The sequence below is a fragment of the Electrophorus electricus genome, chromosome 22, assembly GCF_013358815.1.
Source record: "Electrophorus electricus isolate fEleEle1 chromosome 22, fEleEle1.pri, whole genome shotgun sequence".
In the NCBI taxonomy this organism is placed as follows: domain Eukaryota; kingdom Metazoa; phylum Chordata; class Actinopteri; order Gymnotiformes; family Gymnotidae; genus Electrophorus; species Electrophorus electricus.
In genome coordinates this window covers 4,177,115-4,200,784 of record NC_049556.1, presented here as the reverse complement: position 1 = coordinate 4,200,784, position 23,670 = coordinate 4,177,115, and the positions used below count along the sequence as shown (strand labels likewise).

Below are 23,670 nucleotides of genomic sequence, written 5' to 3'. Positions count from 1 at the left end.
GATGTGTCTCAACTTCATTTTAAATTTTAATTTTTTATATCTGAAGCACTTTGAATTGCTACTGTGTAAGAATGTGTGTGAAAGGGGCGATACAAATCAACCTGCATGGCTTTCTCCCTGTTTTGCCACTTTTTTTCCCCCCCAGTTACTTTGGGAAAGAAGTCACACTTTCTGTTTCTATCTCTCTCTCTTTCTTGCTCTCTCTCCCCTACCTTCTGCTTCTGCATTTGGGTTCACCTCTTATTGCCTATTATTAAATTATTCTATATTATTATTGCATATAATAACCATTTGCCAAATTATTATCACTTTGAGTAAATAAATTTATGTAGTGAGCATCAGAGATCTCTCCTAGTATCTTTTATTCACTGAAGTAATTCAGAATGTGATACTTTATGATGTGCTGATACTGGCCGATACGCATGCCAACATGTGAATAAGGGGAATACTAAAGACTTTGTGTCTATTTCAAGCACTGATAGAAACGTTATAAAAACTCCCATACAAAAACCTTTTTTTGTTTTAGATTTTTTAAGTGATTTTTTTTAATGAGAGCATGTTATGAGTAAAATTATTGTGATGATTTATTGTGGTGACTTATTGCGTGTAATGTTGTCGCTGGCCTGAGTGCCGGTGGGCGTGGAGCAGGACACACAGACTCCCTCGAAGTGAAACATTTAACATAAAACATATAGAACAGTGGCACTCACACACAACACTAACGACATACATGACTTATACATTTAACTAAACACAGACTACAATCACATCTCACAAATGACTATACACGCACTAACATACATCAGTGAACAAACAATGACCAACGGTGACGTTTTTTGTTTTGGATTTTTAAAGTGATTTTTTACAATGACAGCATGTTATGAGTAAAATTATGGTGGTGATTTATTGTGGCGACTTATTGTTGTGAGTACTGGTCAACTGACAAAAACAGTTAATCATAAAAGCATCTTGGGCAGAAGAAGAATATTTCAGTGTTCACTGGTTAGACATCTCGCTAACGTGTAATCTTTGATCTTTATTTACCTTTACTATTACTATCTTAAAAAGTAACAATAGTAATAATTTTATATTAGAAATCAGTCATGAAATCAAAAATGAAGGTCAAACAGATGCACATAATGGAATGCTGTTTTGTATTTATTAATTGTAACACAAGTAGAGTGACAGATCAGCTGTAGTACATAGTCTGTAACTTTATATGTGACTCTACTGTTACAGCTTCATATAGGACTCATATGGGACCTGCTGTCTCAGTGATTAGTCATGGTATCATTTATCCAATTCCTGATAGGAGAAGCACACACACTTGTGAATCTGGCATTACTAGTACATTGATTCCAGCGACTCTTGAGAACTCCATAGATCACACCCGTTCTCCCAAACCTCTTCTTCAGCCAGCCTCCACCGGAGTCCCCCTGTTTGAGAGATGGAGGGAAGTTCTTTCCTCTTTTCCATTGTTGTTTCCATAGATATAACGCACCTCATAGACCTGGCTTGTAACTCATTCACTCATGTTTAACATAATTCACCACAAAGGGGCACTGCTAGCACTGAAATAACTTGAAATAAATTGTAAGAGCAGTATTACTTTATTTTATTTTATATTTTACATTATATTTAAGATATTTAAGGAAATAATATATGTCATCATAATGGTAGGTGTCCTACTGGGCAGACGTAGACAGGTGAGTAAGACCTTCACCACAGAATAGTTGTTTCTGGATCTAGGACAATCTGTGACTTTCAGATCAAGACACCTGCAGAGGTTGGTTCAGGTCGGCAGGTCCTAAAACATGAAGAAGAAATGATAATACGGGCGTGACATTATTGTAAGTGCTTATTCAGCATTCTGGTGTAGTTTAGCTACAGCTCAGAGTGCAGTACAAGCAGACCTAAAACAAACACAAACAAAAAGTGAGAAATACAGAAGGAATAAACACATGTGAAGGAGCCTGATGCTGGAGTCCACAGAGTTGAACATTTTCAGCTTTAAAAAGGTAAAAAGGTCACTGAATGTGATATTCTGCTATTTTAAAAATTGCATCTAAACTTAATCTACTTTGACAGTATGGCTGTGACAAGAACAAGCACACTATACACCCAAAGCATAAAAATGTTCAGTCTCATATTTAAATTAGTCAAATATTTAAATGTAAAGTATTGTAGAATGCTCTTTTACACAGGATAAAAGAGAAAATAATAAACTAACTGAAACAAAACTACAAAGAGAAAGGTTTATGTACATTTACATAATAGCCTTTACTTCTATGAGCAGTTTGTTCAGAATAATTTTTACCAGTTCGGTTAACAGTAGATCCGTGACCAGCGATCTGCAGCTGCTCTCCATTAACAGGAGTCTGACAGGAGGAGTCAGGAAGCTTAGCAGGAGTGATTCCACTTACAGGTCCAGGAAGTTTGAGCAGCATGATGTCACCTGTTCTCTCAGTTACATCATATTTATGGATGTCACCTGCCTGAATGTTAAACTTTTGGTATGCTCTCTTTGGATGAACACCTGCCCAGACTTCAACACTTCTGCAGAACATATACATACACATACACAAACACGCACACACACACACACACACACACACACACACACACACACACACACACACACACACACAAACACACACACACACACACACACACACACACACACACACACACACACACACACACACACACATTCAAATACACATGCATTACTCAGATGAAAATGAAAATGATAAAATAACACACAAGTATTTTAATCAACCTCTACATACCCGATCACTGACTTATTATAGCAGTGTGCTGCAGTCAACACCCAGTTCTTGTCGATCAGAGTTCCTCCACAGAAACTTTTTTCTGAATGTGTCACTTGAAAAACCCACACTTGATGGCGGCGTTCATTGTTGCCACAAGGTTTTCCACCAATCAGTCGATGTTTAACCACAGCAGATTCAACTCCTAAATGATTATTATTACTGCTATTATTGATAATATTATTACTACATGTTGATCTACATTCTCAGAAATCAACATTACACAGTCACCGTCACAACACTGATACAATCACAAAACTGAAATTATTTTTGAATGTAAGCAATATGTTTATATGGCTTTATTTTCCCTTCTAAGTCCAGGGTTTGTGTATGAAGTTTTACCTGCTGTCAAAAGCAAGAGTTGCAGGACCTTCAGCATTGCCATTATGTCCTCCTCAGTCTTCAGCTCAGCAAAATATGAAGTGTGTTAGTCACACTTTTAAACTGATTGTAACCCACACAATCGCACACCCCCTGCCACAAACTTACCAATCACACGACACCTTCTCAGCCCTTTTTCCTTCTAAGCGCTTGAAGCCGAGCACCTAACCATATATAGATGGAGTGTGCTTTACTGCTATACTGAGAAAATAATTATCAATTTACTTATTCGATCCTGAAGCGTCAATCTAAAAAAAAACACTTACTACAGTGAAAAGAACTTGTGCAGCACATTGTTTTGCTATTTTGTTAATAAACATGAGTCCAACCTGTTCATCAGAAAAGCTTAAAAAACCACAGTGGTTTGCAAATGTATTTTTGGAAAGTAAGATTTTGCTGAGCAAAGCCGAGGTACATCATAAAGTTCTCAGTGATGCATTCTAGACTGGTGACCACAGCCCAGGTACATCGTGAAGTTCTCAGTGATGCATTCTATCTACCATAGATACTTGCTGGACAGCCCCACCACAGATTTAGGTAGGGATGGTAGGGAAATTAATCTTCTAACTTCCACATAAACAGAAAGATCCCTATCAATATCTTAAGCCTGTGATCTAGGCTACAACATAGAAATTTGTTTCTGAGTTCTGCAAAGCCTCTGCAGACTGTTTTCAATGTACTGATTGGGACATGTTTAAAACTGCAGCCACTGGAGACTTTCTAACTGATGTAAATGAACTGATGTAAACACCTCTCACTGGATTTATCAAGAAGTCTGTAGATGATGTGACTCAATAAAAGCAAATCTGCACTTTCAAACCACAAAACATGGCGGAAGAATTCTGCCGTGGGCGCAAGAAGCAGCCTTCAAATCAGCCAACAGCAAGCAGCCAGTCACAAGCAGAAAGCTGCCATCCACAATACAAAGAACAAACCTTCTTCAGCACTAACTCGGATAGCCAACGCATGTGGCAAAGGATCTAAGCAATCACAGATTTCCAGAGCAATGTGAGTAACTCGGCGACCACCGACGTCTCCCTCCCTACTGCTATGTATCATTTCTATGCTTGTATTGAGAACACGTCTCAGACTCAGGTAACCACCACTGCCCTGCACCCAAACTTATGAGAAATGAGGTAAGAAGAGCACTGGTGAGAGTCTCTACTCGGAAAGCAGCGTGCCCGGATTGTATCCCAGGTGAGGTCCCCTGGAACAGTCCACAGTTCTTTCCTGCTTTAAAACCACAGCATCATTCCAGGCCGTAAGAAATCCATCACATCAAGATGTGATTCTTTTCTGGTTGGTACAGTCTTTCCCTTGTCTTGTTATATATGTTTAATTCTTGGGGTACACAATTATTTTCTTTTTGGTCAGCACACTAGCTACACATAAATTATTGTAGTCAGAATGTGTCTCTGTTGCCTCATTGAAAGGTCTTTGAAAAAATCCCAATCAATGCAAAAGAAACACCCTTTCAGTGCTGTCATCCTTAAACAGTCAAAATCTCAACTACTGGCTCGCACCTTTTAAAGACAGAATTGAATTTGCATATTGAATAAATATTGTGGCCTGTTCTGTATGACATGAACAGTTTCAAATATATGCTCTGTCCTGATTTTGTCCTTCATGCTGTGGAAGAAAGTTTGCATGTGTGGTTGAAAAACCTTGCTAGTCACTGAGGTCTAGTCAGCAGCATCAAACAAGTTACAAAGATCGTTATCAGTAAGTGGTATATTTATCAGACAGTGGTGCCTTGTGTCCTATCAAGTTGTTTTTTTTAAACAAAAACAACAGAATTATCAATTACTATACTAAAAAATTATATATATATATATATATATATATATATATATATATATATATATATATATATATATATATATATATATATAGCCCCACAAGCGCAATAGTGCAATAGACAATAACAGATTAAGTGCTATTGAGGTGGTAGATAATTTTTCATTTAAATTACTCCTTTATACTGATATTTAACAAGTTAACAATATTCATAAGAACATAGGCAAACATCAACGTCATTATTATTTTATACACCTCCTAAACAGTGGTGTCATTACTATACTATAAACACCTAAACAATGATGTCATTACTATTCTATAATCTCCTAAACAGTGGTGTCATTACTATACTATAAACACCTAAACAGTGTCAGTAGCAGGTACCATAAATGCCATTCAATGTCATACTGTGACATATTAATGAAATGTGTGGCCGGCATGGGTTAGCAAGTTTCAGATGGACCAGACCTTGGGGATGGAAACTGACTCCAAGGAATGTGGAATATCTCTTCTTGGACAGTGTGTGATATACAAAGGTCTGTTGATGTTGAAGGTTGGGGTTGCATTGAGAGGAGGCTCTGCCTGATAGTTTCTGATGTGGGTTCTGCCCAGGTTGTGGAACAGTGGATCAGCTTGGTTGTCTTAGCCTTGTGAAGAATTATGGGAGTATGCCAGTCTAGTCTGCCTGTGCTTTGTAGACTTGGAAAGGGTCATATGACTGTGACCTAAACAGTGGTGTCATTACTACACTATAAAAACCTAAACAATGATGTCATTACTATTCTATAACCTCCTAAACAGTGGTGTCATTACTATACTCTAAACACCTAAAGAGTGGTGTCATTACTATACTATAAAACCTAAACAGTGGTGTCATTACTATACTATAAAAACCTAAACAGTGGTGTCATTACTATGCTATAAACACATAAACAGTGGTGTCATTAACATATATATATATATAGAGCCCCACAGGTGCAATAGACAATAATAGGTTAAGTGTTATTGAGGTGGTAGACAATTTTTCATTTAAATTTCTCCTTTATACTGATATTTAACAAGTTAACAATATTCATAAGAACATAGGCAAACATTGACATCATTATTATTCTATGACCTCCTAAACAGTGGTGCCCTTACTCTACTATAAACACCTAAACAGCGGTGTGATTAGCAGGTACCATGAATGCCATTCAATGTCATACTGTGACATATTAATGAAGTGAAAAGCTTTAGCTTTAAAGGTGCGGGGTTATAAAAGACACTAACACTATAACAGCTTTTAGATAGTAGTAGACAAGTTATGTTTGTGCCTGCTTGATTATTCTCACTCATCTGGTCAGTTTCATCTTGGTGTTTTACCACATGACCATATGTAGCATTTACCATATCATGTAGAGCATTTGTCTTAAAGTCTTTAGATGATTTAGAAGACTCTGGTCTCCATCATAATGAAAAACCACAAAGCGACTGGCCTCTTTTAATTAGACCAATAAAAGATCACAGGCTCATAGCATGTAGCTCATATATATACACATTGCACATTTTGAAAACAAGCTGAAGAGGAACTTATCGTAATACATCTTAGCCTCTGATCTGTGTCTCCATACTGCCTGTGTCAAACCGTAACCATGAGCTGTGAGTGTGTGAAACCAGACTTGCTGTTAATAAATTCAGAAACAGGAAGTGTTTTTATATGACATAGAAAGTTAAGATTTACATGAGGTGCATTCTTTTTTTACTTAAGATTTTAAGATAATTTTCGATATAAACTGTGATCAATTATGACAAGACAAAAGACATTTATTAGCAGAAGATGGTGCCTTGTGTCTTTTCAAGTTGTTTTGTTTAAGCAACTTTACATTTACAGGTATCAATTACTATATAGAACAATAACAATTAAACATCAATAAACGGTATTTACCGTTCATTGATGTTTAATTGTTATTGTTCGATATAGTAATTGTTACCTGTAAATGTAAAGTTGCTTAAACAAAACAACTTGAAAAGACACTAATAATATCCTTGCTGAATACAGCCTTCTGTCTTGGTCTCAGATGATCCATGTTCAGGTTTTGCAAAGCCTGTAAAGAATGACAAGGTTTAAATAGTCACGTTTGTTCCTCCCGACCCACCTGTTTCTTCCACACGGACTCCAACTCCCATGATCCTCTGAACAGTTTAATCAGACGCAATTGTAACGTTGAGCGGTAAGGAGGCGGACGCGTCTGCGGAGAAGAGCGAGATTTATTAGGTGTAAATCCAAATTCAGAGTTGTTATAGCAGTCCAGGGACATTGAGATTACGGGGATACATGATGAACCAAAGATACAAGTACACGAACGCAGACAGGGGAAGCAGGCTACAACCAAAACTAGGAAATAACAAACGGAGGTAAGGAAAAACAAACGGTTAAGATAACACGGGCTTCCTGACACATTCAAACATACAAACACATAAACACAATCATTCAAATAATGAACAGCCAAAAACACAGGGAATCAGACAGGGTTTAAAAACATGAACCTAACAAGGTAGAAACGAGGGACAGTTGTGAGCAATCAAACGAGGGGCCGAGAAAACGAACTAAACTAATGGAACTAAAATACACAAGACAGGGAAAACATGGAAGCTGGGAGGGACTAACCGTGACAGCAATTCCGCCACAAACATCACACCTGTTTCTCATTAACACATCAATCCTTGCAACTTTAAGTTTAGATTTTCTGTTTTGTATATTGCAAATTCTCTGTGTATCTACATACATGTCTTCTTTGCCTAGCCATGCCTGGATTTGTTTGCCCTGTTTATGTGATTATGTTACTGAATCTCTGCCTGGATTATGACTGTTTCTAGATGTCTGACTGTATTTGTTTGCCAACCTTATTAAATGAGTTGTTATTCACCAAACCTACTTTCTGCTCTGCTTCTGCATGTAACAAAAGTCACCTAAAGTGGTAGTGTAATTCAGTAATTAAGGTAGTTGACTTGTAATTGGATGGTTACTAGTTCAAGCCCTGCCACTGTTGGGCCCTTGAGCAAGACCCTTAACCCTCAGTTGCTCAAGTTGTACTCAGTCATAATTGTAAGTCATTTTGTCACATGTGCATTTGTAGCTGGAACAAAAAAAAAAGAATTGTAAGGCAGCTGCTCTGAAGACTGTGTGAGAGGTGAAGATATTTTTAAGTAGGCGTAAACGTAAAGCAAATAAATATAGGAACAGAATAAAAAGGTAATAAATATATATGCATGATTTAGGCAAACCACATGTAAAGGGGGGATTGCAAACTGTTGTAAAAAGCACTATAAATACATTTGACTTGAAGTATAGGCCACGTGGGAATATTAAATAAGGGATGATACAAATAGTGCAAATAAACACGGGAAGTTAAAGTGGCCACGTGTACCATGTAACTGTCCAGTTCAAGTAACTCAGTCATGCTGTTCGTGTGCAAGTATGGAGATGTGCTGAATGTGTGTGTGCAGGTGTAGGTGTGAGTATCTGTATGCCTTGCAGATCTTCTGTGGAGGATCTTCTTGTCCTTAGAACTGCTGTTGCCATACCAGACAGTGATGATCCCAGAAAGAACTGACCCTACTATTGCAGTGAAGAAGGCTTTCCGCAGTGCTTTAGAGATCTTGAATTTCCTCAGCTCCTTGATGTGATATAAGTGCTGCCTTGCCCCCTTTACCAGGGTGGAGATGTGTTTGGTCCTCAGAGATGTGGGCTCCGAGGGAACCTGTAGTTGCTCACTCTCAACCTGGGTTCTGTTGCTCCTTAGTGGTGCATAAGTCACATGAGCAAAGGGGGGATAGTGGAGAGTATAACGAGACATTGGTATGCACCGGGAATAAACACACATACCCAAAAAATTTTGTTCCCGATGCCTGGTATGTGCACAAAATACACCACACAGAGACAATCATACCAAACACGCACCCGCCGGACACCCGCCGCCCAGTGAGCCATTTCAACATTGGCAAATAGATTTTGTAGAACTAACACCAGCCGAAGGGAAGAGGTACATGCTTGTGTGTGTGTGCATGTTCAGTAAGTGGGTGGAGGCCTTCCCAACAGGGAAACAAGACAGCGATGCAGTAGCAAAAGCGCAACTGAGAGAAATCATTCCCCGATGGGGTTTGCCACAACGAGTGTCTAGTGACAATGGAACACCCTTCGTACATGAAGGACTAAAGGCTCTGACTAAATACCTAGGAGTGGATATGAGAAAACTCTGCAGTTATCACCCAGCTAGCGCAGGGGCAGTAGAACGGGCAAACGGCACCATTAAAGGGGGGTTAGCTAAATTAATGCAGGAAACAGGCATGAATTGGGTAAAATGCCTTCCCCTCGTCCTGTGGCAATGTCGAACCAGGCCGCAGGCACGAACAGGACTATCAGCTTTTGAGATAGTGTTTGGACGGCCTCCCAACACGGGGATAGGACCGCCCGACTGGGATACTAACCTGATCAATGAATCGCTTTTGCAGTATTGTGTGTCTGCACAAATCTCTCTCCCATGTGTCTAAGCAGGTGAAGGCAGTCCTTCCTGAGGTGACGGACAATCCCCTCCATACACATCAGCCAGGCGATTGGGTGCTGATTAAGGACTTCAGAAGCAAGCAGTGGAGCCAGCCCAGGTGGAGAGGACCATTCCAAGTACTACTGACGACACAAAACCGCATGGCCTTGGACATGCTCCTCGCTAAGGAAGGGGGAGTGTGCTCGATGATAGGCAACCATTGTTGCATGTACATACCGCCCAATGATGCACCTGGAGGTAATATCTCCATGGCCTTGGACCGCATGAGTAAGATTGCTGACCAACTTCGTGCTGAAGAAGCCGGAGTGAGACCTTGGGACTGGAAACAGGGATCTCTATTCTCAATGTGGAAAAGTATTGTAATTATGATTCTCCCATCCATTTTACTACTTGCCTTGATTATATGTTGTGGACCTTTGTTATGTCAATGTATGCTTAGTACTATTTGCATGAATATGGATACCAGATACCAACTTATTCAGGTCACTAAAGGGGACCTGGATGAGGATAACACCCTGTACCTGCACACTGTATTCTCTGATAATTAACAAATGATTGTATAAGAATCAAAGGGGGGAAATGTGATGGAAAATGTTACGAAACTATGTATTATGTGATTCATATAAAATCATACTGATCCTTTGTTCTCAAATTAATAATGCTGTCCGCACATTTGTATCTGCCTGTTGCTGATTATGTTGAACATGTATCAGGAACTGTTAACGTCAAGGTCAACTTGACACACAGTTTGGAGCCAGTTTGGGTTGGTTTGTGGGAAAAACCAAGCCGAGGGCTGATTGGCTTATAGCCACAGCAACAAAGGAAAGAAGAGCTGCTTAAGAAAAGATGATTGGTTAAAGACAACACAGGAGTAGTATAACTAGCCACGCTTTTGTATACTCGGGGCTCCCTACCTGAGGCGAGTGAAACATTTATTTTATTCTTTTTTCTTATTAAATTACTCTCTTAATCACGTCTGACTTGATGTTTGTTCAAAATTCCACAACAGTTGGTCATAAAACGGGAAGACTATTATGAAGACTTGCCTCAGCATCCCACTTCATCACGTCTCAGTACATCTGTCATAGTGTCCGTCAGGACATGACATTCTTAAAATTTGTAACTTCATAATTCATAATATATTTTTATTGTGTTTAACGTATTTATCTTCGACTCTAAAAATCTAGAAAAGTTGTCTGTAGCTCTTTGTGTCAACATATTGTATTATTTGCTTAGAATATCCTTACCATCTAACCAAAGAAAATTTTTTAAATGTAAACAGAGGACGTTTTGTCTCTTAAAAGACTTTATGAAGTCCAAAAATGTTTTGTGGGTGAAAACAAATGTTTCAAATCTACAGGCTTTTGAACACTCATAAAGGACTCAAACATTTGTTTGTATTTTCATTTGTTCTGTCTATAGTGCTAAAACCTAACTTGTTGAAAAACCAACAACATTATGAATAACAAAAAAATAAACAGTTACAAAAAAAAGGCAGTCCCAAACCAGGACAATACCAGCAATTATGAACATAGCAGTTATCCTGCAAATCTTCAGTATCGTGTGTGTCCTCCTCAGAGCAACGTACTCTTCCTGTCTGGTCAGAGATGCCTCGGACAGGTCAACAGCACAGAGCTCATCCCACACTCTCCTACCACTGCGCAGGGACTGTGACTACAGTCATTCTCCTCTAGCACTACAAGTGGCAGGACGGAAATGATTTTGCAGATGGACCGATCAGATTTGTTCTTCCTGCTCCGGTGTAGGCACACAACACTACCTAGACCCTGGACCTGCCTGTCCACTGAAACCTTGTTGAGAAGCAGTGAAGAGGCTTCTTCCATGATGCCTGCAGGATGTCAGTGTCTCCAAGACAATGGACAAAATTGTACACCATATTTCCTATATTTAGGAAACTAGGGCACTGCATCAGAAGACAGCTAGAAGAATTGTGCTGCAGTTATATAGCAAGTGAACATTCAGTAGTGCAAATATTAAACATTGTACAGATGTATTTTTTGCAGTATTATCTTTCATTCAGCTTTGAAATATTTTATGTGATTAAAGTTGTCTGCTACCACTAGAGGGCTTGCATATGCAAGCTACAGGCTTTCGAAAGGTCAGCTCGTTTGAGATTTGAGTGTTACTTCCAAACCATTACAAATTTCTGTTAAAATGTTTCCACTACTCTAATTATTTTTCCACAGCCCATTTTAATGATAGTTGTGACTGGTCAACAGTACAATGAAATCTGCAAATGCTTTTGTGAACTGGGTTGCAAAATATGTTAGTGACAGGACACAGATAGCAGAAGTAAGAGGACAAACCTGCTTCAGAATTTTCCATTTTTCTGAACTGCTTCTGGATTTTGGAAACAGGACTCATGAGAACCTGATCTGAATTTTAAAAATGAGGCTGCTTTATATTCATCCATTTGATTACAAACAGGAAGAGGGATGTACACAAAGATCAGGACTAGATTAAAGTGTCATAGATCGGCCTCGGGACTTTACCTGTAACTTAGGCTGAGAAAATGAGAGGACCATATGCTGAAGACAATTTTGTTTCTTTTTTCAATTTTTTCTTTAATAGTAAATGTAGAAACTGTGATAATTCCTAGCATCTTTTATTCACTGAAGTAATTCAGAATGTAATACTGGTAGTATTACATAAGGGGAGTACTGAAGATGTTGTCTCTATTTCAAGCACTGATAGAAACGTTATAAAAACTCCCATACAAAAACCTTTTTTTGTTTTGGATTTTTAAAGTGATTTTTTTCAATGAGAGCATGTTATGAGTAAAATTAATGTGATGATTTATTGTGGTGACTTATTGTTGTGAGTACTGGTCAACTGACAAAAACATAGTTAATCATAAAAGCATCTTGGGCAGGAGAAGAATATTATTTCAGTGTTCACTGGTTAGACATCTCGCTAACGTGTAATCTTTCTTTACCTTTACTATTACTATCTTAAAGTAACAATAGAAATCAGTCATGAAATCAAAAATGAAGGTGAAACAGATGCACATAATGGAATGCTGTTTATATTTATTAATTGTAACACAAGTACAGAGTGACAGATCAGCTGTAGTACATAGTCTGTAACTTCATATGTGACTCTACTGTTACAGCTTCATATAGGACTCATATGGCACCTGCTGTTTCAGTGATTAGTCATGATATCATTTATCCACTTCCTGATAGGAGGAGCACACACACTTGTGCATTTGGCATAAGCAATTTTGCTAGAAGTAAGATGTGAACCTTTGTGAACTCCATAGATCACACTCGTTCTCCCAAACCTCTTCTTCAGCCAGCCTCCACCGGAGTCCCCCTGTTTGAGAGATGGAGGGAGTTCTTTCTCTTTTCCATTGTTGTTTCCATGGATATGAAGCACCTCATAGACCTGGCTTGTAACTCATTCACTCATGTTTAACATAATTCACCACAAAGGGGCACTGCTAGCATTGAAATAACTTGAAATAAATTGCAATAGGCATTACTATTTATTTTTATTTTATATTTTACATTATATTTTAGCTATTTAAGGAAATAATATATGGCATCATAATGGTAGGTCTCCTACCTTGCAAGTGAAGGCAGGTGGGTTATTAGGAAGACCTTCACCACAGAAATAGTTGTTTCTGGGTTTAGGACAGTCTGTGACTTTCAGATCAAGACACTGCAGAGGTTGCTTCCGGTCGGAAGGTCCTAAAACATGAAGAAGAAATGATAATAAGGGTGTGACATTATTCTAAGTGCTTATTCAGCATTCTGATGTAGTTTAGCTACAGCTCAGAGTGCAGTAAAAGCAGACCTAAAACAAACACAAACAAAAAGTGAGAAATACAGAAGGAATAAACACATGTGAAGGAGCCTGATGCAGGAGTGCACAGAGTTGAACAGTTTCAGCTTTTAAAAAAGTAAAAAGGCCACTGAATGTGATATTCTGCTATTTTAAAAATTTCATCTAAGCTTAATCTACTTTGACAGTATGGCTGTGACAAGAACAAGCACACTATACACCCAAAGCATAAAAATGTTCAGTCACATATTTAAATTAGTCAAATATTTAAATGTAAAGTATTGTAGAACGCTCGTTTACACAGGATAAAAGAGAAAATAATAAACTAACTGAAACAAAACTACTAAGAGAAAGATTTATGTACATTTACATAATAGCCTTTACTTCTATGAGCAGTTTGGTCAGAAGCATTTTTACCAGTTCGGTTAACAGTAGATCCGTGACCAGCGATCTGCAGCTGCTCTCCATTAACAGGAGTCTGACAGGAGGAGTCAGGAAGCTTAGCAGGAGTGATTCCACATACAGGTCCAGGAAGTTTGAGCAGCATGATGTCACCTGTTCTCTTGGTTTTATCAAATATATGGATGTCACCTTCCTGAATGTTAAACTTTTGGTATGCTCTCTTTGGATGAACACCTGCCCAGACTTCAACACTTCTGCAGAACATATACATGTACAAACATACATACACACAAACACGCACACACACACACACACACACATTCAAATACACACGCATTTTTCAGATGAAAATGAAAATGATAAAATAACACACAAGTATTTTAATTAACCTCTACATACCCGATCACTGACTTATAGCAGTGTGCTGCAGTCAACACCCAATTCTTGTCGATCAAAGTCCCTCCACAAAAGCTTGGTGTAAAAACCCACACTTGATGGTGGCGTTCATTGTTGCTACAAGGTTTTCCACCAATCAGTCGATGTTTAACCACAGCAGATTCAACTCCTAAATGATTATTATTACTGCTATTATTAATAATATTATTATTACATGTTGATCTACATTCTCAGAAATCAACATTACACAGTCACCGTCACAACACTGATGCAATCACAAAACTGAAATTATTTTTTAATGTAAGCAATTTGTTTATATGGCTTTATTTTCCCTTCTAAGTCCAGGGTTTGTGTATGAAGTTTTACCTGCTGTCAAAAGCAAGAGTTGCAGGAACTTCAGCATTGCCATTATGTCCTCCTCAGTCTTCAGCTCAGCAAAATATGAAGTGTGTTAGTCACACTTTTAAACTGATTGTAACCCACACAATCGCACACCCCCTGCCACAAACTTACCAATCACACGACACCTTCTCAGCCCTTTTTCCTTCTAAGTGCTTGAAGCCGAGCACCTAACCATATATAGATGGAGTCTGCTTTTTATACTGAGAAAATAATTATCAATTTACTTACACTATCTTGAGGCATCAATCTAAAAAAAACACTTACTACAGTGAAAAGAACTTGTGCAGCACATTGTTTTGCTATTTTGTTAATAAACATGAGTCCAACCTGTTCATCAGAAAAGCTTAAAAAACCACAGTGGTTTGCAAATGTATTTTTGGAAAGTAAGATTTTGCTGAACAAAGCCGAGGTACATCATAAAGTTCTCAGTGATGCATTCTAGACTGGTGACCACAGCCCAGGTACATCGTGAAGTTCTCAGTGATGCATTCTATCTACCATAGATACTTGCTGGACAGCCCCACCACAGATTTAGGTAGGGATGGTAGGGAAATGAATCTTCTAACTTCCACATAAACAGAAAGATCCCTATCAATATCTTAAGCCTGTGATCGAGGCTACAACATAGAAATTTGTTTCTGAGTTCTGCAAAGCCTCTGCAGACTGTTTTCAATGTACTGATTGGGACATGTTTAAAACTGCAGCCACTGGAGACTTTCTAACTGATGTAAATGAACTGATGTAAACACCTCTCACTGGATTTATCAAGAAGTCTGTAGATGATGTGACTCAATAAAAGCAAATCTGCACACTTTCAAACCACAAAACATGGCGGAAGAATTCTGCCGTAGGCGCAAGAAGCAGCCTTCAAATCAGCCAACAACAAGCAGCCAGTCACAAGCAGAAAGCTGCCATCCACAATACAAAGAACAAACCTTCTTCAGTACTAACTCGGATACCCGACGCATGTGGCAAAGGATCTAAGCAATCACAGATTTCCAGAGCAATGTGAGTAACTCGGCGACCACCGACGTCTCCCTCCCTACTGCTATGTATCATTTCTATGCTTGTATTGAGAACACGTCTCAGACTCAGGTAACCACCACTGCCCTGCACCCAAACTTATGAGAGATGAGGTAAGAAGAGCACTAGTGAGAGTCTCTACTCGGAAAGCAGCGTGCCCAGATTGTATCCCAGGTGAGGTCCCCTGGAACAGTGTACAGTTCCTTCCTGCTTTAAAACCACAGCATCATTCCAGGCCGTAAGAAATCCATCACATCAAGTTGTGCCTCTTTTCTGGTTGGTACAGTCTTTCCCTTGTCTTGTTATATATGTTTAATTCTTGGGGTACACAATTATTTTCTTTTTGGTCAGCACACTAGCTACACATAAATTATTGTAGTCAGAATGTGTCTCTGTTGCCTCATTGAAAGGTCTTTGAAAAAATCCCAATCAATGCAAAAGAAACACCCTTTCAGTGCTGTCATCCTTAAACAGTCAAAATCTCAACTACTGGCTCGCACCTTTTAAAGACAGAATTGAATTTGCATATTGAATAAATATTGTGGCCTGTTCTGTATGACATGAACAGTTTCAAATATATGCTCTGTCCTGATTTTGTCCTTCATGCTGTGGAAGAAAGTTTGCATGTGTGGTTGAAAAACCTTGCTAGTCACTGAGGTCTAGTCTGCAGCATCAAACAAGTTACAAAGATCGTTATCAGTAAGTGGTATATTTATCAGACAGTGGTGCCTTGTGTCCTGTCAAGTTGGTTTTTTTAAACAAAAACAACAGAATTATCAATTACTATACTAAAAAATTATATATATATATATATATATATATATATATATATATATATATATATATATATATATATATATAGCCCCACAAGCGCAATAGTGCAATAGACAATAACAGATTAAGTGCTATTGAGGTGGTAGATAATTTTTCATTTAAATTACTCCTTTATACTGATATTTAACAAGTTAACAATATTCAGAAGAACATAGGCAAACATCAACGTCATTATTATTTTATACACCTCCTAAACAGTGGTGTCATTACTATACTATAAACACCTAAACAATGATGTCATTACTATTCTATAATCTCCTAAACAGTGGTGTCATTACTATACTATAAACACCTAAACAGTGTCATTAGCAGGTACCATAAATGCCATTCAATGTCATACTGTGACATATTAATGAAATGTGTGGCAGGCATGGGTTAGCAAGTTTCAGATGGACCAGACCTTGGGGATGGAAACTGACTCCAAGGAATGTGGAATATCTCTTCTTGGACAGTGTGTGATATACAAAGGTCTGTTGATGTTGAAGGTTGGGGTTGCATTGAGAGGATGCTCTGCCTGATAGTTTCTGATGTGGGTTCTGCCCAGGTTGTGGAACAGTGGATCAGCTTGGCTGTCTTAGCCTTGTGAAGAATTATGGGAGTATGCCAGTCTAGTCTGCCTGTGCTTTGTAGACTTGGAAAGGGTCATATGACTGTGACCTAAACAGTGGTGTCATTACTACACTATAAAAACCTAAACAATGATGTCATTACTATTCTATAACCTCCTAAACAGTGGTGTCATTACTATACTCTAAACACCTAAAGAGTGGTGTCATTCCTATACTATAAAAACCTAAACAGTGGTGTCATTACTATGCTATAAACACATAAACAGTGGTGTCATTAGCATATATATATATAGTGCCCCACAGGTGCAATAGACAATAATAGGTTAATTGTTATTGAGGTGGTAGACAATTTTACATTTAAATTTCTCCTTTATACTGATATTTAACAAGTTAACAATATTCATAAGAACATAGGCAAACATTGACATCATTATTATTCTATGACCTCCTAAACAGTGGTGCCCTTACTCTACTATAAACACCTAAACAGCGGTGTCATTAGCAGGTACCATGAATGCCATTCAATGTCATACTGTGACATATTAATGAAGTGAAAAGCTTTAGCTTTAAAGGTGCGGGGTTATAAAAGACACTAACACTATAACAGCTTTTAGATAGTAGTAGACAAGTTATGTTTGTGCCTGCTTGATTATTCTCACTCATCTGGTCAGTTTCATCTTGGTGTTTTACCACATGACCATATGTAGCATTTACCATATCATGTATAGCATTTGTCTTAAAGTCTTTAGATGATTTAGAAGACTCTGGTCTCCATCATAATGAAAAACCACAAAGTGACTGGCCTCTTTTAATTAGACCAATAAAAGATCACAGGCTCATAGCATGTAGCTCATATATATACACATTGCACATTTTGAAAACAAGCTGAAGAGGAACTTATCGTAATACATCTTAGCCTCTGATCTGTGTCTCCATACTGCCTGTGTCAAACCGTAACCATGAGCTGTGAGTGTGTGAAACCAGACTTGCTGTTAATAAATTCAGAAACAGGAAGTGTTTTTATATGACATAGAAAGTTAAGATTTACATGAGGTGCATTCTTTTTTTACTTAAGATTTTAAGATAATTTTCGATATAAACTGTGATCAATTATGACAAGACAAAAGACATTTATTGGCAGAAGATGGTGCCTTGTGTCTTTTCAAGTTGTTTTGTTTAAGCAACTTTACATTTACAGGTATCAATTACTATATCGAACAATAAAAATTAAACATCAATAAACGGTAAATAACACTAATAATATCCTTCCTGAATACAGCCTTCTGTCTTGGTCTCAGATGATCCATGTTCAGGTTTTGCAAAGCCTGTAAAGAATGACAAGGTTTAAATAGTCACGTTTGTTCCTCCCGTCCCACCTGTTTCTTCCACACGGACTCCAACTCCCATGATCCTCTGAACAGTTTAATCAGACGCAATTGTAACGTTGAGCGGTAAGGAGGCGGACGCGTCTGCGGAGAAGAGCGAGATTTATTATGTGTAAATCCAAATTCAGAGTTGTTATAGCAGTCCAGGGACATTGAGATTACGGGGATACATGATGAACCAAAGATACAAGTACACGAACGCAGACAGGGGAAGCAGGCTACAACCAAAACTAGGAAATAACAAACGGAGGTAAGGAAAAACAAATGGTTAAGATAACACGGGCTAACAAACGCAGGCTTCGAAAAACAGACGGGCTTCCTGACACATTCAAACATACAAACACATAAACGCAACCATTCAAATAATGAACAGCCGAAAACACAGGGAATCAGACAGGGTTTAAAAACATGAACCTAACAAGGTAGAAACGAGGGACAGTTGTGAGCAATCAAACGAGGGGCCGAGAAAACGAAACTAAAACTAATGGAACTAAAATACACAAGACAGGGAAAACATGGAAGCTGGGAGGGACTAACCGTGACAGCAATTCCGCCACAAACGTCACACCTGTTTCTCATTAACACATCAGTCCTTGCATCTTTAAGTTTAGATTTTCTGTTTTGTATATTGCAAATTCTCTGTGTATCTACATACATGTCTTCTTTGCCTAGCCATGCCTGGATTTGTTTGCCCTGTTTATGTGATTATGTTACTGAATCTCTGCCTGGATTATGACTGTTTCTAGATGTCTGACTGTATTTGTTTGCCAACCTTATTAAATGAGTTGTTATTCACCAAACCTACTTTCTGCTCTGCTTCTGCATGTAACAAAAGTCACCTAAAGTGGTAGTGTAATTCAGTAATTAAGGTAGTTGACTTGTAATTGGATGGTTACTAGTTCAAGTCAAGCCACTGTTGGGCCCCTGAGCAAGACCCTTAACCCTCAGTTGCTCAAGTTGTACTCAGTCGTAATTGTAAGTCATTTTGGATAAAAGCGTCAGCTAAATGCCATAAATGTAATGTAAGCTATAACTTCAAAAACTTTAGAATAAGCAAATGAACTTACAAGCAATCAAGTCTGAGTGGGAGAATTCCTCCATTCTGAAATGTAACTAATCTAGTGACAGAATACTTTGTATTTCTAAATGTAATAAGATTCATCATACAAATCTGGCCATACATATGCAGAACACTGTTTTATGAAACAGCTAAACATGGGTGCATCGTAACAATAATGTTACCTAATATCCATGACTGCAATCTTCAGTCTGGATGTAAGAAATGTGCTGTTGCTTGTAGTGGAGCGCTGCTCAGCACGTACCACCAATACAACATACACTGCATCTCTTTTCTACCAATACAACACACACTGACTCTATTTTCCACTAATACAACACACACTGCCTCTATTTTCCAGCAGTACAATCACAAGGTCAGTTTGAAAGGGCTGCAAGATTTCCTGAATGGTTTGAATTTGCATATTGAATAAATATTAGAGCCTGTTCTGAATGACATAGAAAGTTTCAAATGCATTCTGTCTTTCTGATCTTATCCTTCATGCTACAGAACAAAGTTTGCTTGTGTGTTTTGAGTCAGGAAGGTCTAGTCATCGGCAATTAACAAGTTACAAAGATGTTTATCAGTCAGTGGTGCGTTGATCGGATTCAAGATTAAATAGCTTTATTTGTCACATGTGCATTTGTAGCTGGAACAAAAAAAAAGAATTGTAAGGCAGCTGCTCTGAAGACTGTGTGAGAGGTGAAGATATTTTTAAGTAGGCGTAAACGTAAAGCAAATAAATATAGGAACAGAATAAAAAGGTAAAAATATATATATGCATGATTTAGGCAAACCACATGTAAAGGGGGGATTGTAAACTGTTGTAAAAAGCACTATAAATACATTTGACTGGAAGTATAGGCCACGTGGGAATATTAAATAAGGGATGATACAAATAGTGCAAATAAACACGGGAAGTTAAAGTGGCCACGTGTACCATGTAACTGTCCAGTTCAAGTAACTCAGTCGTGCTGTTCGTGTGCAAGTATGGAGATGTGCTGAATGTGTGTATGTGCAGGTGTAGGTGTGAGTATCTGTATGCCTTGCAGTGGGGTCCTGTTCGAGTGCATGTGTGAAGTTGTGGTGAGTGCAGATTTCACCTTTGTAACATACAAAGGATTCGGCCATTTGTCTCGCAGGAAGCTGCCCAGGTGCTTGTGCAGTCTCTTGTGATCTCAAAGCTACACTGCTGCAACTCGCTACTTACTGGTCTTCCTCTAAGAGCCATCAAACTTGTCCAGAAAGCAGCAGCATGACTGGTCTTCAATCTTCCGAAGTTCACACGTTACTCCACTGCTGCGCTCCCTTCATTGGCTTCCAGTAGCTGCATACATCAGATTTAAAACCTTGATGCTTGCCTACAAAACCAAAAATGGACCAGCCCCTTCATACATGAGGTCAGTGGTCAAAGCCCGATCCGTACCTCGAGTACTTCAAACCTCAAGTACGGCTCGGCTTGAAATACTTGCTTCAGGTCTCATGGACAACAAGCATCGAGACTGTTTTCTGTCCTGGCTCCAAGATGGTGGAATGAACTCCCACTTGCTGTCCAGACAGCAGAGTCCCTGCAGTCTTCAAACGCAGACTGAAGATCCATCTATTCGTGGAATATTTAAAGGACAACTGACCTTGCTCCCATTTTGACTGACTAAATTAGTACTTATTGTAGGGTATTGTTTATTATATTGTTTAACAAACTCTAGCACTTATTGTTTATGGCACTTATCATTGTTTAAGACCTTATTTATTTTGTATTTTGTACTTCTAGGTATCAGCATTGATCTCTGTATTTCTACAGTATTCTAGTTCATTGGTATGTTGGTCTCTAACCGACTGTACTGTAATAGGATATATTCTATATGAGTAAATAACAAAGCACTTTTGTAAGTCGCTCTGGATAAGATGCTGTAAATGTAATGTAAATTAGTGTATCTGTTTGTGTGTGTGTGTTGTGTGCCTCACAGAATTTATGTTGTGAGCTGTTTATTTTTCATAGTGTCTGGGGGTAAAAGCTCTAAGGACTGTAAACTCTCCGTCCTGGCACTGATGGAGTGGAGACGTTTCCCGGCGGGTAACCACTTGATCACATTGTGATCTTTGTAATTAAAGTCGTTGATGATCCGATTTCCTGATGGCCTTGCGCTGCCTGGAATAGATGTCCTTTAGTCCGGGCAGTGTTGTTCTGCTGATGTGCTCAGCACTTTGGATCTCTCTGTGGAGGATCTTCTTGTCCTGGAAACTGATGTTGCCATACCACACAGTGATAGTCCCAGAAAGAACTGACCCTACTATTGCAGTGAAGAAGGCTTTCCGCAGTGGTTTAGAGATCTTGAATTTCCTCAGCTGCTTGATGTGATAAGTGCTGCCTTGCCCCCTTTACCAGGGTGGAGATGTGTTTGGTCCTCAGAGATATGGGCTCCGAGGGAACCTGTAGTTGCTCACTCTCAACCTGGGTTCTGTTGCTCTTTAGTGGTGCATATTGGCAATCATTTTCTCCATCCTGAAGTCCACAATCATTTCCTTGGTCTTGAAAACATTCAGGACCAGGTTGTTAACATCACACCATGATGACACAAAGCTCCACGTCATCCAAGCAGGCAGTCTCATGATTGTTTGAGATCAGGGATTCATATCCCTGATTCAGTGTGTCATCTGTGAATTTCACAATAGTGTTACAGCTATGAGTGGCTGTGCAGTCATGAGTTGAGTATAGTAGAGGACTTAGGACGCAGCCTTGGGGGGCACCAGTGTTGAAGGGCTGCATATGAGGCTTCCAATTTCACTACATGGGGTCAGTCAGATAGGAAGCTCTGGACCCAGGAACACACTCTCCATGTGGCTTCATGCTTTTGTTTTTGTTCTGTCAGCATGTCACCATGTGCCTGTGTTTATACTCCTTTAACCACATGTTGCCTTTAGATATTTATTGTTAGGTTTATGTACAGGTACAGGTTCCATGCTTGCAGGTGCTTGGGTATGTTGTTTTATGTATGGTCTAAGGAAATGACACAAAGAGGTAAATTACAAGCAGGACCCATAAAATCTTGAGAAATATATGTAAAGGTTAATTATACCCTCAATAATAATAACAAATAATAATAACTACATGCCGTGATAGTCCGTTTACAGTGATGTACAGCAGGCATGATGAACTACCAGCTGACTAAATCCCAACAATCTGCACATAATGAAAATACAAACATGAGACAACATATGAACCCAAATATACAAAAGGCATTAGATTTGAGCAATGGCTGATAATTGCAATGGCAGGTGAAACATTAATGCACACATTAACAAACACACATACGTTTGTACTCATAAATACTGATTCAATATTTTAGATTCTGTGACATAAACAACAGGGAGGATAGAAATGACAATTACTCAGAACATGGCAAATTTCTCAAACTAGTGGCGAGGTCAAGCTCCCTGCGCTTTAAATCCAAATTTTATGTTATTTCTCTACTCACCGCAAACTAACACTCCCTAAGCAAAGACAGTGGGGTTTTAAAATCGATTTATGACAAAATGGTAGAGTAGAATCTGGTCATAATTGCACTGCTGATAGCCAAGGGCTCCTACTCTTTTGTGGTAGTGGAATTGTTTCGGCATTATGGGAACATTTTTGAGAAATAGTTATCCATACTGTCTCAAACCTCTATTAGGTTTTTGAAAAAAATGGTAGAGTAGAATCTGCCCAAATTTGTAGTGGTGATAAGCAAAGGCTTCTACTTTTTTATATTATGGGATAATTCAGAGAAACTAGTAACCATAAATCTTCTGAATTAAATGGGCATTTAAACCACATAACAATACAAGCACTTCATTATAGATTTATTAAAAACTGGTGCAGTAGAATATTTTCAGGCTTGGTCTGATGAGAGCTAAGGACACCCACTCAATTGGCAGTGAGGTTCTTCAGCCCTGGAGTTCCCCCTGCCCAACACTTTTGCAACAGAAGTTTATTACAGCGCTTGACTGCCAGATAAAACCCCCTGTTTGTTCTGGAAGTCAAGCTCTGTAATAAACTTCTGAGAAACTTTATGTAATGTAATGCTTAACATTATCTTTAATGTAATGATGCAAATAAACTTGTTCAGTTAAGTAAACTGTCATTTGTACTTAGAATGTAGTAAAAGTGTGTGTCGACACCAAAGCTCTTCAAAAAAAAAGTCACTGTTTTATATTTTAATAACAAGTGAGGCTTTTTGGTTTCGTAGCTGACCATGACCTATTTTT

General features: G+C 38.5%; 2 protein-coding genes and 1 long non-coding RNA gene across 3 annotated transcripts in view; 1 reads left to right on the top strand and 2 right to left on the bottom strand.

Moving 5' to 3' along the window:
* Window positions 1-1,884: 1,884 nt before the first annotated feature.
* Window positions 1,885-7,400, bottom strand: LOC118240652 (kallikrein 1-related peptidase b27-like). Its single transcript, XM_035521726.1, has 4 exons — window positions 7,142-7,400; window positions 2,790-2,973; window positions 2,318-2,556; window positions 1,885-1,913 (listed from the first exon to the last, which is right to left on the bottom strand). Exons 1-4 carry the CDS (start codon window positions 7,170-7,172, stop codon window positions 1,885-1,887), a joined length of 483 nt encoding a protein of 160 aa, XP_035377619.1. The 5' UTR covers window positions 7,173-7,400.
* Window positions 7,401-12,580: 5,180 nt separating this feature from the next.
* Window positions 12,581-14,600, bottom strand: LOC118240622 (trypsin-1-like). The gene is made up of 5 exons (XM_035521574.1): window positions 14,522-14,600; window positions 14,159-14,324; window positions 13,775-14,013; window positions 13,139-13,263; window positions 12,581-12,886 (listed from the first exon to the last, which is right to left on the bottom strand). The coding sequence occupies exons 1-5, from the start codon at window positions 14,562-14,564 to the stop codon at window positions 12,716-12,718; spliced, it is 744 nt and encodes a 247-aa protein (XP_035377467.1). The 5' UTR covers window positions 14,565-14,600; the 3' UTR covers window positions 12,581-12,715.
* Window positions 14,601-18,102: 3,502 nt separating this feature from the next.
* Window positions 18,103-23,670, top strand: part of LOC118240633 — a 34,686-nt gene continuing 29,118 nt past the window's right edge. The window contains exon 1 of the long non-coding RNA XR_004775541.1: window positions 18,103-18,618. This is a non-coding gene — a long non-coding RNA (uncharacterized LOC118240633). The remainder of the gene's footprint in view (window positions 18,619-23,670) is intronic.

Excerpts from the sequence above, each read along its gene's own strand:
- LOC118240622 (XM_035521574.1), bottom strand. The coding sequence starts at position 14,564 with ATGGCAATGCTGAAGTTCCTGCAACTCTTGCTTTTGACAGCAG. Across the intron at positions 14,325-14,521 it reads ACTCTTGCTTTTGACAGCAG|GAGTTGAATCTGCTGTGGTT; the intron begins GTAAAACTTCAT and ends ATAATCATTTAG. Across the intron at positions 14,014-14,158 it reads TGCTATAAGTCAGTGATCGG|AAGTGTTGAAGTCTGGGCAG; the intron begins GTATGTAGAGGT and ends TATGTTCTGCAG.
- LOC118240652 (XM_035521726.1), bottom strand. The coding sequence starts at position 7,172 with ATGGGAGTTGGAGTCCGTGTGGAAGAAACAG. Across the intron at positions 2,974-7,141 it reads AGTCCGTGTGGAAGAAACAG|GAGTTGAATCTGCTGTGGTT; the intron begins GTGGGTCGGGAG and ends ATAATCATTTAG. Across the intron at positions 1,914-2,317 it reads ATCTACTGTTAACCGAACTG|GTCTGCTTGTACTGCACTCT; the intron begins GTAAAAATTATT and ends TGTTTGTTTTAG.